Source organism: Stomoxys calcitrans, chromosome 3 (genome assembly GCF_963082655.1).
Source record: "Stomoxys calcitrans chromosome 3, idStoCalc2.1, whole genome shotgun sequence".
In the NCBI taxonomy this organism is placed as follows: domain Eukaryota; kingdom Metazoa; phylum Arthropoda; class Insecta; order Diptera; family Muscidae; genus Stomoxys; species Stomoxys calcitrans.
The window spans coordinates 48,574,382-48,592,031 of NC_081554.1; the positions used below are offsets into that span (position 1 = coordinate 48,574,382).

Consider the following 17,650-nt stretch of genomic DNA (forward strand, 5'->3'; position numbering starts at 1 on the left):
AAATGGAACTGAACCGTGAATATTATCGTGCGATTATTTTTTTTCGACGTCGATTAACTCAACAACAGTGCATCGATGAACTTAATTCAGTTTTTGGCGATGAAGCTCCATCAAGGACCAGTGTTTATTGATGGTATGGTGAATTCAACCGAGCTCGTAGTTCACTCCAAGATGAATTTCCTGAAGGTTGTCCACAATCAGTTATTGTTCCTAAAACCATTGATGCTGTGCGCCAATTGATATTGCAAGACCGTCATGTAACCTATCGTGAGATTGAGACTACCTTAGACATTAGTGGGACCAGCATCGACTGTATGGGTGTTTCAAGATGAGCCAAATCGAACAAAAGCTGCTTAGGCACGAATAAACTCTGATGTATTCATATCAGTGACAAACTCTTGGGGTATTTGCAGTAAATTTTTATTTGCACCATTAAAATAATACAAAAAACAAAAACCTGATATAAGAATTTTGTGTCAAGCCACTGGAGGAAGCTTCAGTTCCGCAAAACCGATCAAACAAACATTTCATATCCAAATTTAAGCCCGAGTGGCTGGAGTCTTCGCTGCAGATCTCTCAGCGATATATCTCAATGCCGGTGCACTTAAAAAAACCTTAGTGGCTAAATATTGGGTTGCCCAAAAAGTAATTGCGGATTTTTCATATAGTCGGCGTTGACAAATTTTTTCACAGCTTGTGACTCTGTAATTGCATTCTTTCTTCTGTCAGTTATCAGCTGTTACTTTTAGCTTGCTTTAGAAAAAAAGTGTAAAAAAATATATTTGATTAAAATTCATTCTAAGTTTTATTAAAAATGCATTTACTTTCTTTTAAAAAATCCGCAATTAGTTTTTGGGCAACCCAATAGTTATATAATATTTTTCTTTTAAGTATTCATTCTGAATTACTCCAACGAGAACGATGCAACATCGCTGCCAGCATTTAGAACAATAGTCTCCGGCGTGGTGGGTGCTCCTAAACGAACCCATTCCCGTTGTAAACCAGCATCTTGACGCGCCGATTGTATGGCATGCTGTAAGGCGAATATTACACTGACAGCCAAGCAAGTTGGAGGCTCTCCACAACACTTGGAGCTCATAAAACCTGTGGTATTTGCTGGGCCACGTAACATTTCAATGCGAAAATCTATGGGTATATCCTTGGCTCCGGGTGTCTTATAGGTCCAGGTGTTATTGGTCAACAATTGACCAGTTTGACGATCATAGATTAACTGCTCTGTCAGCCAATAGCCAAGGCCCATAACAAATGCTCCCTCAATTTGGCCAATATCTATGTTAGGGCTTAAACTTTCGCCTACATCTTGAAGAATATCGACACGCTTTATTAAATGATTGCCCGTCAAAATATCCACTTCCACTTCGGTCAAAGCTAGGCAGTAAATGTTGTACTCTTGCATATCGCCAAACTTGTATTGCTCACTGGCAATCAAATTTGTGGAGTTTTGCCAAGCAGCTTGCACTACCTGCATCCAAGTGGCGTTTTTAGCCAAGGAGTCCCGAATGGGTCTTAAACGATCATTAAGGATATTGCAACACTTGCGAATGGCATAGCCAACACATTCGCTGCTCATAGAGTTGCTGCTCCAGTAGGCATTGGCACCATTAACTGTATCGGTGGCTTCGATTTTAACAAAATCCAAAGGAATTCCTAGAACATAAGCAGCCACCTGGGCCGCTTTGGTATTAATGCCTGAAAAACAGGGAAGTTCGAGTTACGAAGGGAAATTTTGAGTATGCATTTAACCTACCTTGGCCCATTTCAATGCCTCCATGTGAAATAACCACTGAACCATCACCATGATAAATGGTGACCGTTGCCGGATAAGTACCAAACCTTGGGACATATTGATAGGGAAAATCCATAATTGCCAAGCCCAGGCCTTTCTTCAGCCAACGATTTTGGGCATTAAACTGATCGATTTCCCAACGACGCCTTTTATATTCTCTAGAATTTAGGAACTGAGGCAACAACACCCTCATTCTATTGCCTGCCTTGATATTTACCAGGCGAGTATCTGCAGGATCCAGATTGCCCTCGAAGGCTATGTGCTCCATTATATTCTCAATCATGGCAGTACCTGTAAAATTATGACGGTTGCTTAACGAGGGGAGTTCTTTAAAATATGAGAACCTCTATCTACCTTCCAAAGAACCAGGAGCTCGCATAGGTGTAGAGCTTGGGGCATCTGTCAACACAACATTTCCTTCGAGTTGAAGATTTTCGGCGGTAAAATCATAACAGCTTCTAAACGTAGTCACTCCATGAGCAGGTGCAGCGTTTTCATTGGGACTCCAACCGGCATCTCCATAAAAATTGTTTTGCATTGCCACAAATTTACCATTTGCCTGAACATGCACCCTGTAGTCGGAGCGGTAAGCCCAACGTTTGCCCAGCGTATCCATCATAGACTCCAGAGATTGCACAAATCTAACAGGGCGATTGAGTTTGTGAGCAGCCAGTGCAGCAGCACAGGCCACGAAATTGCAGCGGGTAAGTTTGGCGCCATAGCCACCTCCAAGGCGTCGAATCTTCAGCTGGACTTGGGCAACCTTAAGCTGTAGCATCTTAGCAATTGCAGCTTGGGTATGATTGTGCCATTGCGTGGAGGAGTAGACTTTTAAACGTTGCTCAGCAGGTATCACAATACAGGTATGAGGTTCCATGGTAAAGTGATACTGAAGACCTATTTCGAAAATACCATTTACTTCATAATCTGCCGGGGCCGACAACCTAACTTGCGAGACGTTGGGTTTTAACATGGGTGCAATGCGATCCAAGCGATTATTTTCCAAGACATCCCTCAAAGTGGGCATAATGCTGAGTGCTGAGCCACCTCGGGAGTAGAAAACTTTGACTTTCTTGGTGGCCCTTTCGGCTATATCTCTACTCTGAGCTACAATCATACCCAATGGCTGGTTATGATAGCGCACCAAACCTGCAGTGAATAGCTCCTCAAGCTCGTATTGTTGTACGGTGTCCACAATGGAATTAACGCCAGGAATATCCGTGGCTGAAAAGAAGGCCACAACTCCAGGCATCTTCAGGGCCTGCGAGGCATCAATGCTTTCAATCATACTTCCCACCCTGGTGGCTCCCACGAAAGCACAATGCACCGAATTCTGGGAAGTTATTAAGTCGTTCATATATTTGGCCTCACCGGCGCATTGAATCAAAGCTGGAAGAAAGGGAACAAAACGAAATTAGATTTTGATCCTGCAATAATCTGAACAACTCATACCTTCCAACTTCTGTACTGGTTGAGTAACAGGATAATTACTCGGTTTGGTATCAAATGTTTGCAGGCCGGAGGAGAGCTCTCGCTTCAGTAAAGGACCGCCACTTATATAATCCTGACGCACCCTATCCTGTGGACTGTGAACCAATAGGAATTTGAACAGCAGCCCCGAGGCCAACTTCATGCGATATTCAGGTGAAGCATTGGGCAATACAGCATCAGGCTGCAAAGAGCTGGACAGAGTCGAAAAGAGATTTTGTACCACACCTTTATCATAGAAACACTGGCCCTGCAACGACTCCTCAACAGCTGTAGCATGAACAAAATCAGGTCTTATGCCTCCAAAACATATTCGGGAAGTTTTTACAATGCCTGTGGCAAGCGATTCCAATTCCAGCAAAAATCCAGCATTTACATAGGCAATAGCATTTTGGGATCTGGGCATAATCTGAAGCAAGCCAGAAGAAGTCATATACTTGGAATATCAGATTGGTGGCAATTAAACTTACCTTGTATGATTTAAATATGAAGTGGTCCCTGGAATAGGCCGGCAATTCAAAAGCAAGAATTATGGTTTTTGGTGTGGTGTCAGTCATGAATTCGGCCATTGAAAATGTTATGGGGTTTCCATCGGGCGCACGACAGGCTATGACTTTGGCATTTAGAGTCTCCAGTAGTAGAAAAACATCAGATCGAAATTCTCTATGGGCTTTTTTAATTGATATGTTGCCGGCCAGTGTGCCATTCTGAAAGAACCAGAAAATTAAGTTTATCGGAAGGAGGGCTGTATTCCTAGAACCAAACAAAGGGTTTGAGGAGGAAGGTTTCGACAGCACTGTTTGGGCTAAGAAAGAGTTACAGAAGAATTTTCTATAATGAGAAAGCCATATAGGCACCACAGGGCAAGGACATTTATGAGATTGATGGAAGTCTGCAGATACAGGGAAGACAAATTCGAGATCTCCAGATCACCGTAAATCCTGTGCTCCACACCTATTACGGTTGGGTACATTCAGAAGTCAGACAAGGTATGGGCAATAAGTTGGTTCAATTTTTTTAACACCTGCCAGAGTGCTTTGACAAAAAGTGAGGGACTTAAACCTTGAATCATGATGTTGTTAGACCTATACTTCTATATGGTGTTGTGGTAAGGTGTACGGCGCTTCAAAAGTCCATCTATTGTTGTAAACACAACCGTATCCATTGAATGCCTTGTTGTGCAACATTGCCTTACTATGGACGACATAGCACGACACTGCCCTAGCTGTTTACTGTAGTTGCCAGACCTAGAATGCTGAGACAGATTCCAAGGATGGGTAAAAACATGCTTAGTTGGGCTATGTAGCATATTTATTCCAAAATCCATTTGTCATATTAAATTTTTCGCACGTATCCCACAATGTGTACAATTTTCAGAGTTGCTATTTTGAAATTACATATGGCATGTCTTGTCGTCTAATAGCAGCTTGATGCTGGTTACATTTGTGAGGTATGCCGCCAAGTTAAAACTTCTCCACAAAGTGGTGTTGCTGAAGCAAGCTATTCGGGCTCGGCGTGAAAAGGTGGCCCCTTATGATTGTGCTTAAACATGAATCGGACTTCACTCTTTGATATGAGAGTTCTACAAGAATGGTTCAAGACCTGGCGACCAAATGGGCCAAGGGCATATTGCTAAGGATAGCCGATCACTGCAATGTGTATCAAGCGGAGATTCTGAAGAATGGTGGAATAAGAAAGATTGGAGATTTTGGAAACCATGGAACTATTCTGATTGATTATAACTTGGCAAAATCCAGGCTTATCTTAGCCTTCCTTCATTTCAAATGGTGGACACAAACCTCCTGCTGTTTAAACTGAGTAACTATTGCGTTGCCCAAAAAGTAATTGCGGATTTTTTAAAAGAAAGTAAATGCATTTTTAATAAAACTTAGAATGAACTTCAATCAAATATAAATTTTTACACTTTTTTTCTAAAGCAAACTAAAAGTAACAGCCGATAACTGACAGAAGAAAGAATGCAATTACAGAGTCACAAGCTGTGAAAAAATTTGTCAACGCCGACTATATGAAAAATCCGCAATTACTTTTTGGGCAACCCAATATCTTTAAGGTCTCTTAAATGTAATGGGCTAAAATGCGCCACGATTTCACCGGTAAAAATCACACTTCTGGTCGTACCAAAGATTCCTTGGGGGAGGTTATTAGATGTTGTTGTAGCCACATTTTCATGTTTCTTCGCCAAGCTCCTGTATGTGAGCAATCTCGTTTCGGTTCAAAGGACCGATCGCCGCGGGATTGGGCATTGGTTATTTAAAGGCGTCAATAACTCGCCTTGTCACATCGAGCATCATAGGCACTCAGTATTTATGCTAGAGCCGGTGTCGTCCGGCCTCTCACTGCGACTCTCCGCTTGATACTGCTGATTGTCCGCGTCTGCCGTTGCAGGTACTCTGCATGGAGCATACCACTATCCGCAATCTGTGGACGCAGCTAAGCTTCTCGTAATATCAATGAACACCACACTGATTGGAACTCAATCCAAGTACCAAGTACGGTTGCTGCGACTCATCACATGAAGTTGGCAATACTTTGTCATTGCAAATTGCAAATTTTGCCCATGAACATTCCACTAAGGAACAGGGGCAAACTTCTCACATATCAATGAGTGCAGTCCGATTCAAGATTTAAGCTCAATGATAAGGGGCCTCCTTTTTATAGCCGAGTCTGAACGGCATGCCGCAGTGCGACACCTCTTTCGAGAGAAGTTTTATATGGCATAGTACCTCACAAATGTTGCCAGCATTTGGAGGGGAAAACCACCGTTGAAAATTTTTTCTGATGGTCTCGCCAGGATTCGAACCCAGGTGTTCAGCGTCATAGGCGGACATGCTAACCTCTGCGCTACGGTGGCCTCTTTGTCATTGCGCTGTTAAACTATTGAAACATTGAGTTGTTTTTTCAAGCAATTGGGTCAGCCGAGTGGAGCACTTCATTGCCACCGGTTGTGTTTGCAGTTTTCTGACTTCTAGACTCAGTGCAGTGTCAAATCGTACGATTCTTGCCACACTTAGATAGGAGTGAAACTTTACTGCAACAAGGTAATGATCTCGCCACGCTAAGAGAGGGTGCGAACCTTTGCTGAAACAAGGCAATGGTCTGTATCGAAACGCTGCACAATGGGATAGAACCGAAAAAAAAAACTAATAAAAAATATGCCGTGTAGGGAATCTCTTTGAAATTTGGAATGGTTACTGCTGAAGTGTTAACGAGATTGTGCACAAATTTTCAAGTCCTAGGTTATCCGGTCACCTTTTGGCAGGCCTCTAAATTTGGTCACCTCAGTGTTTCGAAAATTTGTTGGTGTTCACAAGTCTTCGTTTGTGGTTCGACTTCCAAAATTTTTTACCCACCACAATAGAATGGGGGTATACTAATCTGGTCATTCCGTTTGTTACACCTCGAAATATTTGTCTAAGACCCCATAAGGTATATATTTTCATGATCGTCTCGACGTTCTGAGTCGATCTAGTCATGTCCGATCATCCGTCTGTCTGTCGAACGCGTACAGCTAGCCGCTTCAAATTTTGCACAGATACTTAATATCGACGTAGGTCATTGGGGATTGCAAATGGACCTTATCGGTTGAGATTTAGATATGGCTCTCATATAAACCGATCTCCCCATTTGATATATTGAGCCCCTGGAAGCCGCAATTTTTGTCCGATTTGGCTGAAATTTTGTACATGGTGTTCTGTTTTAACTATGAACAACGGCGCCAAGTACGGTCCGAATCGGTCAATAGCTACCATATAAACCGATCTCCCGATATGACTTCTTGAGGCACTGGAAGCATCAATTTTCATCCGATTTGGCTGAAATTTTACACATAATGTTCTGTTATGACTTCCAACAATTGTGCCAAGTATGGTCTAATTCGGCCTTTAACTTGATATAGCTCCCATATAAACCGATCTCCTGATATGACTTCTTGAGGCACTGGAAGCATCAATTTTCATCCGATTTGGCTGAAATTTTACACTAGTGTTCTGTTATGACTTTCAACCACTGTGCCAAGTTCGGTTAAATCCGACAAAAACCTGATATAGCTCCCATATAAACCGATCTCCCAAATTGACTTCTTGAGCCATTACAAGCCGCTATATTTATCCAATTTGGCTGAAATTTTGAATATAGTGTTCTGTTATGACTTTCAACAACTGTGTCAAGTGCGGTCCACATCAGTCTATAACCAAATACAGCTCCCATATTGTGGCAGAATCCATGGTGGTGTGTTCCCAAGATTTTGCCCGGCAGAACTTAGCACGCTTTTACTTGTTTAATATGGGCCAGATCGGTCCAGATTTGGATATAACTGCTATATAGACCGACCGCTCGATTTAAGGCCTTGGGCTCATAAAAGACGCAGTTATTTTCCGATTTCGCTGGAGTTTGGGACGTTGAGTTGTATTAGGTCTTTCGACATCCCTCTACAATTTGGCCCATATCGGCTCAGATTTGGATATAGCTGCCATATTGACCGATCTCTCGATTTAAGGCGTTGGACTCATAAAAGACGCAGTTATTTTCCGATTTCGCTGGAATTTGGGACAGTGAGTTGCGTTAAGTCTTTCGAGATCCTTCTTCAAATTGGCCGAGATCGGTCCAAATTTGGATATAGCTGCCATATAGACCGATCTCTCGTTTTAAAACCTTGAGCCCATAAAAGTGTATTTATGGTCCGATTTTCCTGAAATTTGCGTTAGTGAGTTATGTTAGACTCCTTGAAATCCTTCTTCAATTTGGCCTAGAGCGGCCCAGATTTGGATATAGCTACCATATAGACCGATCTCTCGATTTTACGTTTTGGCCCCATTAAAGGCGCATTTATTGCCCGATTTCGCCGAAATTTGGAACAGTGAGTGGTGTAAGGGCCTTTGAGATCCCTTTTCAAATTTCCCGATATCGGTCCAAATTTGTATATAGCTGCCATATAGACCGATCTCTCGATTTAAAGTCTTTGGCCCAAAACGGAGCATTTATGGTCCGATTTTCCTGAAATTTGCGTTAGTGAGTTGTGTTCGACTCCTCGAAATCCTTCTTCAATTTGGCCTAGAGCGGTCCAGATTTGGATATAACTACCATATAGACCGATCTCTCGATTTTACGTTTTGGCCCCATAAAAGGCGCAATTATTGTCCGATTTCTCCGAAATTTGGAACAGTGAGTGGTGTTAGGCCCTTCGAGATTCTTCTTTAATTTAGCCCAGATCGGTCCAGATTGGAGTATACCTGCCATATAGACCGATCTCTCGATTTAAGGTTTTGGGCCCATAAGAGGCGAATTTATTGTCCGATGTCGCCGAAATTTGGGACAGTGAGTTAAGTTAAGCCCCTCGACATATTTTTGCAATTTGGCGTAGATCGATCAGGATTTGGATATAGCTGCCATATAGACCCATATCTCGATTAAGGGTTTTGAGCCCATAAAAGGCGCATGTTTGGTCGGATGTCGCAAAATTTGCGACAGTGTGTTTTGTTGGGCTCTTTGACATTTTTTCAGATCGGTCCAGATTGGGATATAGCTGCCATATAGAGTGATCTCTCGATTAAAGGTTCTAGTTCCGTAATAGGCACATCAATTATCCGTTTTTGTGAAATTTGGGACTTCGATTTGTGTTAGGCCCCTGGACATCCCTGAATGTACGTGCTATATATATCGATGTCTCGATTTAAGTTTTTAGACCAAAGAAGGTGAATTTCTTAACCGATTTTGCTGAAATTTAGAACAATGAGTTGTGTAAGGCCCTTCGACATTGCTCCGAGTATGGACAAGATCGGGCAATATTTGTATAAAGCTTAGCATAAAATTACGTTTATTATACGATTTCGCTGAAAAGCTCGTCGACATCCTTGTTGTATATGGTTCAGATCGGTCTATATATATTTACCATAATTGTTTACCAATCGTCCGATTTAAATATTTAAATTCATAGGCCCCTAAAAGATTAATTTTTTTTACCTATGAATTTGGTACAATGAGTTTTGCTAGACCCTGACATAGCCTTCCTGCATATGATGGAGATAGGACAATATTTAGATGTAGATGCTATGGATTAATAAATGATGCTTTTTTCATCGTATTATGATGAGATGTGGTTAGTATATATTGGGTTTCCCAAAAAAAGTTATTGCGGATTTTTCATATAGTCGGCGTTGACAAATTTTTTCACAGCTTGTGACTCTGTAATTGCATTCTTTCTTCTGTCAGTTATCAGCTGTGACTTTTAGCTTGCTTTAGAAAAAAAGTGTAAAAAAAGTATACTTGATTAAAGTTCATTCTAAGTTTTATTAAAAATGCATTTACTTTCTTTAAAAAAATCCGCAATTACTTTTTGGGCAACTCAATATATTTGAGGTGGTGAGTATTCCGGCAGAACTTAGTGCATTTTTACTTATGAAGGCAATTTTTCCAAGTTTTCGAGATGATGAGCTATTAACCCGTCGCCTCAACCCTAGGTGGATTCCTAACAATGTGAGCTTGTCGAATATCTAAATAGTGCTATTGAGGAAATGTTGCTTCTCGAATTAGCCAATCTTCGTCTTTCTTTTAAACAGATTACATACCTCTCTGAGATCCTCATTAAGACTCCTAGCTCTATCCTAGTCGCATGTTATAGTTTATTGCATTTCTGCATAGCTATTTCGGAATCCTGCCACTTATAAAACCGTTAACCGCCAGGATCCATGGTGAATCATTCATGGTGGTCGCAAAAAAAAAAAAATGGCGATAGAATGCCTACTCCCATGTCATTCTTTCTCTTTTCCTTATGATATAGAAATCCAAAATTTAACAAATGGTCTTTAGTCTCCCGATCCACAATGTACTGATACTGGTCTTGCAATTGGATCAGTGTGTTGATATTTCAAGAATAATATTCACCGAAGAATATATTCATCTGAGGAAGCATTGATCTAAACAGCAAAGAATCACAATTCAATTGTGCGACTTATTATCAAAGTGCAATTTCGGAAGCTTTGCAAGTGTTTTGGCATTTGGCTAGAACGCTCCGATTCTACAAACGTAGGCTATTGTTACATAAGCTTAAAATTCAAATTTCCACAATTAGCAAACCACTTTTTTGTACATTTGTTACTTAATTTATCAGATTGAGTTACGAAATTTGTTTGGTTTTGTTTACGCCCATTGAACCTAAACCGACGATTTATTAATGGGGGTAAACAAATATATGCGTTAATAAGTCGAAATTTGCTAACAACACTCGTTTGACAAGTATTCAAAAGCAAAAGTTTCATCTAATTTCCATATAAAGAACTGCTTTGCCTTAATACACCAAACTCTTGACAGCTTGAATTGCAAAACAATAGAAATACTTACATTTCTAACCGGTAAATTGGCTATCAAATTGAAATGATGCCATAGCTCTTGACAATACTGAAAGCCATGCTCATCTGCTACCTTATTGAAGATATCCATGGCCTCTGATAGCGTTAGATTGGCACCCAACGTCAATTTGTCTTTGGCCAAATTAAACTCCCTCAATTCGGCTACAGCATGGGTGTCTATGAAATGTTTAATATTCTCAGAGCGACGATAAACCCCATGGGCTGTATTGCCTCCCACCAACATGTATTCCTCATTGCCGGGTATTTCAGTGAGAATATGGAGCAATTCCTTGAGATTCTGAGGCCAAAACCATAAAATGTTGTCGCCATACTGAAAAACTTTCAAAGGTTTATGGCATTGACCAGAACACAAGGCCCCCGAATCACTTTTGGGGCATTTCTTTTCAATCAGATCTTCAATATCTTGGCATTCTTCGGGGGGCAGCATAACAAAATTATCTGAGGCAAATGATTTCATAGCATCCAAAATGGGTCGATATCCCGTGCAGCGACATATGTTACCACTGAAGGCATTCTCAACTTCCGCCATGCTGACTTGGCCCCTTTTGGACTCCAACAAGCTGTACATGTTCATCACAAAACCCGGAGTGCAGTAACCACATTGAGTGGCATTTAATTGGGCCATGCGTTTTTGTATGGGATGATAGCCATTGAGTTGATTTCCAATACCCTCGCAAGTGGCGATCTCCCAAGATCCGCAGGTATTCAGCAATACAAGACACTGAAATGGAAGAATATATTAGAATATGTAAAGCCAATACAACAACGTTAAAGACCCAGAAGAATTTTTATACTCTGTAACACTTCGAAATTTTGTTCGTTTTCATATTCTGAGTCCATCTAGACATATCCGTTCGTCGGTCGAAATCACGATAGCGTTCGAACGAATTGAGATATCCGATTGAAATTGTTCACCAATACTTTTTTACGATGTAGGTCCTCGATGTCGGCCAGTTGGGAGTGCAAATGGGCCATGTCGGTTTAGATTTCGATATAGCCCCCATATAAACCTATCCCCAGTTTTGATTTGGGGTGGTTGGTTACTGGCTTCGACCCTTGCCCCATATAAAGCTATCCCCAGTTTTAATTTATCAAGCACCTAGATGCCTCAATTTCCATGCGATTTGGCATACATACTTCCGTTATGACTTTCATACAAAAATGTAAGATTTTAATCGGCCTATATACTAATGTAGCCCCCACAAAAACCAATCGCCGTGTTTGACTTCTTCAGCCCATCACAATTCACACCTAATTTGGCACAAAAACATCTGTTATGAATTCTAACGTCTGTAAAAAGTATGATCCTGTCCTTCCAGGTTTCCTATCGTTACCTCGATTATACAGCAATGGTATGACCTGCTCTATCCACTCTGCCATCACCTTAAGTCTCACAGCCGCAGTGGCTGCTTCACACTTAATCTGTATGTCAATGGGTCGGATATTAAGAATAGTCTCCTGTGCCATAGTGGGCGTGATCCTCATCGCTCCGCCCATGCCAAGACAACAATCCTTACGTTGCACTTTTTCTCCATCGTAGTCCACCAAACTACTGAGGCGTAAGTAAGTAATGGCTTAACAACGCTCCTGTCAAAACAGTTGACTATCCTCGGATTCAGGCACCATTTCGAGCCTACCGCCCGTCTACATAGTGCCCAAAATCTGATAGCCTCTCGGTACTCTCCCCAATGTGACACTTCCAATACAGTTTCCAGTCTAAGATCACATCTAAGTATTTCACTTTGTATCAGATATCGAAATTGTTCTATTGAGGTAACGTGGCGCGTCAAGCTGACCTACCTTCGTCTTACTCGTGAAGAAACAGATTTCAGTCTTGTCTGGGTTAATATTGAGACCCCAGGCCTAGCTCAGTCGAGTGCCATCTACAAGACATTTTCGCGCCTTCTGCATAGCTGTTTGGATCCTTACCCTTTAGAAGTATTATAATATGGTCTGCGTAGCAGGTTCAAATCCTTCCTCAGTCAGCATCCGTAATAGATTATTTATGGTGGTCGTCCATAGGAGTGGCGGTAAAATACCCCCTGTGGCGTGCCTTGTGTCTCTTAGGTTGAAAAGAGGGTGCAGATATAAGTCCGCCCCATGTCACTATTGACATATATCTAAGCCAGTAATCGGCTTGTTGTACGCTCTAAAATCTATAAAGTTAGAGGCTACTTCATAATTTTTAGAGAAAGAACATTTTAAGTCAGGATTGCCTTGCTACTTACAAAATCCTAATTTGTTTTCAATACCACTCCTCTAAGTTGGTTCATGTTTGCTATCGTGTCCTCATCCAAGTACCGGTGTCTGCTAGACGCAAAAGCCGGGCAATGACAAAAGAAATGCTCCAACGTTTCATTATTTTCGCTCGTAGTCCTATGTGTCCCGTTATGATACCAATAGCTATACTGACCTCCTTTTTACTTCCTTTCAGTAATGCCTCGTCTTCTCACGATCTGGATCCCCTCATAGGATTTTCGCCGTCCTACCGACCGTTTTCGCCTCAGAGAAGGCGTTAATCGCCTTCTTACACCGGAGGACTTTTCTTGACCTTACTGTCCTGGTTGTTATTGCCCTTATAGCAATTTTACTGGCCGTAAAAATCTTCACGCTCGAAGTCCTCGCGTTAGCACCACACCACTTCGCGCATTCCGTAATCAACCGGATCTCCGCCTCCAGGTCAGGCAGTCTAAACAGATCTCTGTCCCTGGGTTATCAATGTAGACCCCCAGGCCAACGATGTCCTCTAGTATTGATCCATCCGTGTAACATGTTCTCCCAGATGGCAATACTAGGGTTCCGTCAATCCAAGGCCGTGCCGTTGGCAGCTGTGCCTCGCACTCGACTTCAAGGTTCGTCTCAGGTATCCGATCGGAAACCTCTCCACTTCCTTCCAGGCTTTCTATCAACACCTCCGCGATGGTATGAGCTGCTCCCATCCTCAATCCATTCTCCCACCGCCCTAAGTCACATGGCCACAGTGGCTGCCTCACACTTAATCTGTATGTCAATGGGTCGGAATAGGCTCCAGTGCCCTAGTGGGCGTGGTCCTCATCGCTCCGCCTATGCCAAGACAACATGTTCTCTGAACCTGTTGTATTGGCCTTACGTTGCACTTTTCTCCATCGCAGTCCACCAAACTACTGAGGCGTAATAAAATATTGGTCTAATCACACTCCTGTAGAGCCAGTGGACTTTCATCGGATTCAGGCCCCATTTCGAGCCTACGACCCGTCTACATAGGGACCAACATCTGTGAGTCTTCTCAGTACGCTCCTGAATGTAACACTGCCAATTCATGTTCCTGTCCAAGATCACTCCTAAGTATTTGACTTTGTCAGACATCAAAATCATTCCTTTGAGGAAACGTGGTGCGTCAAATGGAAAACTCCTTCGTATTTCTAGTTAACAGGAAGAGTTCAGTCTTCTATGAGTTAACTTTGATATCCCTAGGCCTAACCCAGTCATATGCCATCCGCAAGACCCTTTCGGCTCTCCTGCATAGCTGGTTCGAAACCTTACCCCTTAGAAGTATTATAACATCGTCTGCATAGCAGAAGGGTTTAAATCAGTCAGCGTTTTTTATAGGTAATTTATGGTGGTCGCCCATAGCCCCCTGTGGAATCCCCCGTGCCACTTTCCCCCTTATATGCATGATGGAACCCACAATTTATTTATCTGTTCCTTAGCATACGGTTTATCCCGTCTCTAAGAACCCGGTCCAACCGGTACTAGTCTAAGGGTTGGATCAGTGTGTCGGTCCGCACATTGTTAAAGGCCCCCTCGATGTCAATGCATCGGCCAATATGTTCTTCTAGACATCGAAGGATTTTTCTATTTTATGCACAACCTCAAGCAGGGCAGTCTCCACCGACCTTGCCTTGACGTAGGCATTCTGTTTGTATTTGAGCAGTTCGCTGGATGTCATTTTCTTTATCATGATATCCACGATACGTTCTATGGTTTTAAGTAGAAAGGGCGTAAGGCGATTAGGCATACGCATACTTGGGTATAAACACCACCCTTGCCTCCTGCCAGGCTTTCGGAGTGCAAGTGCTAGGTACGCTATGAAAATAATGCCCAGATGGGGAACCAGATAGTCGACCTTCTTCTGTAGTAACACTGAAAATATTCCATTAGGTCCGGGTGACTTAAATGGTTTGAAACTCCTCATTCGGGTAAAAAATGCGGCTTTTATGGGCGTAAGATCGTAAATCGGGAGATCGTCTATATGGCAGCTTTGTCTTAACATGGTCCAATCTAGACCATATTCGGGTCGGATGACGGGAGGACTAAATCAGGCCACTATTCCAAATTTTTAGTGAAATCGGGTGATAAGTGCTTCTGTTTTGTGCTTAAGACCCTAAATCGGCAGATTGGTCTATATGGCAGCTGAATCGAAAAGTGGTCCGATGTTGAGCATGTTCGGGTTGAATGCTTTGGGCATCCCAAGCAACTCGCTTTTCCGAATTTCAGCGAAATCGGGTGATAAATGCGGCTTTCATTGACGTAAGACCGTAAATTGGCAGATCGGTCTATATGGCAGCTATATCTAAACATGGTCCGATCTAGACAATATACGGATCGGATGACGGAGGGATAAAGCAAATCAAAGTTCCAAATTTCAGCGAAATCGAGTAATAAGAACGTATTTTTTAAGCTTAAGACCCTAAATCGGCAGATCGGTCTATATGGCATCTAAATTGAAATGTGATCCGATGTTGACTATGTTCGGGCCTGTGTGGTGGTCACAGCTATCCCATGCAGGGGGCTGCCATTTAGACTGATTTGCCGATTTATAGTCTCACGCCCATTGCAGCCTCATTTATTACCCGATTGAGGAGATTCAAACCCGGACCTGATGAAATATTTCCCACGTTACTACAAAAGGAGGCTGGCTATCTGGCGCCCCATCTGACCACACAAAACATCCTATTATGGACGTAAAACCCTAAATTGGCAGATCAGTGTAAATGGCAGCTTTATCCATTTACACTGATCTGCCGATTTAGGGTTTTACGCTCATTAAAGGATGTTTTGTGTGGTCAGATGGGGCGCCAGATAGCCAGCCTCCTTCTGTAGTAACGTGGGAAATATTTTATCAGGTCCGGGTGACTTAAATGGTTTGAAGCTCCTCAATCGGGTAATAAATGAGGCTGTAATGGGCGTGAGACAATAAATCGGCAAATCAGTCTAAATGGCAGCCCCCTGCATGGGATAGCTGTTAGCACCACAAAAGGTGGAAACTTGAGCTCCAATTTGTGTAGTGTTCATTGCTGTCACGAGAAGCTAGCTGCGAGCTACCGGGCGCATCCACTGGTTGAGGATAGTGGAAGGCTTCATACGAAGTGGCAGCAACGGCAGTCGGGGACAATCAGCGGTATCGAGCAGTGGAAAGCCGGGCGGCACCGACTCTTGCGCCAATACTAAGTGCCTATGATGCTCGATATGTCAAGGCGAGTTATTGGCGCCTTTGAATAACCAACGGTCACCCTATTCCCGCGAAGATCGATCCTTTGGACCGAAACGATCTTACTCACCTATTGCGGCTTGACTAGGATCGCCACCTCCGCATGCAAAAATGGCTACAACAACAAATGACAGCTATATTCAAACATGGTCCGATCTAGACTATATTTGGGCCCAAGGCAACCCGTTTTTTTTTTCAAATTTCAGCAAAATCGGATAATAAATGAGGTCCTTATGGGCTTAAGACCCTTAAACGGCAGATCGGTCTAAATGGCAGTTATATCCAAATATGATCCCATTTAACTTGTTGAAGAACCTAACCAGCTTATTGAAGGAAATACGAATCTGTGCAAAATGTTAGCTTGATATTTTAATTTTTGAAGGCTATAGCATGATTACAACTAACAGATGGCCAGACGGACGGAGTTTTACGACAATCAGATATATTTGTACTGTGTTGGGTCGGAAATGTATGTTTCGATGTGTTGCAAACGTAATGAATAAATGAATGTACCCCCTATCCTATTGAGGTGGGTATAAGAACCCGTTCTCTGCCAAATTTGAAGATGATTGAATGGAAATTGCGATCTGTACTAGGTACTCAATTGAACAGGGAGAGACAGACAAACAGTCGGACAAACGAATCAGCGAGCGATTCTGAGTCGATCCATATACCTATCAATATATATATATATACCTGCACAGAGGCTTAGAAGAAGCCTCTGTGCATTATTTCTGTTGGAAATCCATCCCGTTGTAAAGTACACAACGAGTTTTCATTATACCAAAAGTCTGACATACACAAACAACCTATTATAAACTTGATTCAAAGCTTAAATTAATTTTTATTGTCTTTGTCGGCGATTTCTTTCACTTTGAGTTATACTTACCGAATGGGCTGACCATATTTTAATTTCTCCTGTAGCATGATTTTTGCCTCTAATTGAGACCACACATGCGCCACAGCCACCCTCGAGGCACATAAATTTGGTGGCCGTCAATTGGGCATGTTCTCTGATGAAGGTGTTTAACGTTGTGTCCGGAGCCAAGGTTGCAAGATTCACTGTCATATAAAGTGTCGTAAAAAAAAATAAAGTTTCGTTCTACTAAGTTTTAGTTCACTGTATACTGCATTGCCCTACCAGTGTATGAAGTTCCATTTATTTTTAAGTCCATTGTACTCTCTGGTAATTCACCTCCTTTATACGGGAGTTTACTTTCATTGCCACCCATTTTAAGTTTCTCCGGTAAGTTTATCTAACAATAAATACCAACTTTTTAAGACAGCGTTTGCATTCAAACTGAAGATTTTTAGATTCATTTAAGATGTTTTAAGCTTTTTGCTTTACTTCGTTGTGGTATCAATTGCTATTTTTCTATGCCCTACACCGCAAGGGAGGTGTAATATACTCATGTTATGTCATTTGCAACACTTCAATCTAAAATCATGGAAAAGAAAATTTTCTTCATCGCTATGATAGTCTAGGTAAAAAAATCGAAC

At 42.1% G+C, this 17,650-nt stretch overlaps 1 protein-coding gene across 1 annotated transcript; it reads right to left on the reverse strand.

Moving 5' to 3' along the window:
• Nucleotides 1-904: 904 nt before the first annotated feature.
• Nucleotides 905-17,147, reverse strand: LOC106082772 (uncharacterized). Its single transcript, XM_013245502.2, has 7 exons — nt 17,040-17,147; nt 10,652-11,401; nt 3,766-4,002; nt 3,260-3,704; nt 2,162-3,196; nt 1,769-2,098; nt 905-1,710 (listed from the first exon to the last, which is right to left on the reverse strand). Exons 1-7 carry the CDS (start codon nt 17,130-17,132, stop codon nt 905-907), a joined length of 3,696 nt encoding a protein of 1,231 aa, XP_013100956.2. The 5' UTR covers nt 17,133-17,147.
• Between the last annotated feature and the right edge of the window lie 503 nt (nt 17,148-17,650).

Excerpts from the sequence above, each read along its gene's own strand:
- LOC106082772 (XM_013245502.2), bottom strand. The coding sequence starts at position 17,132 with ATGTGCCTCGAGGGTGGCTGTGGCGCATGTGTGGTCTCAATTAGAGGC. Across the intron at positions 2,099-2,161 it reads AGCTCCTGGTTCTTTGGAAG|GTACTGCCATGATTGAGAAT; the intron begins GTAGATAGAGGT and ends ATAATTTTACAG. Across the intron at positions 1,711-1,768 it reads AGGCATTGAAATGGGCCAAG|GCATTAATACCAAAGCGGCC; the intron begins GTAGGTTAAATG and ends CCTGTTTTTCAG.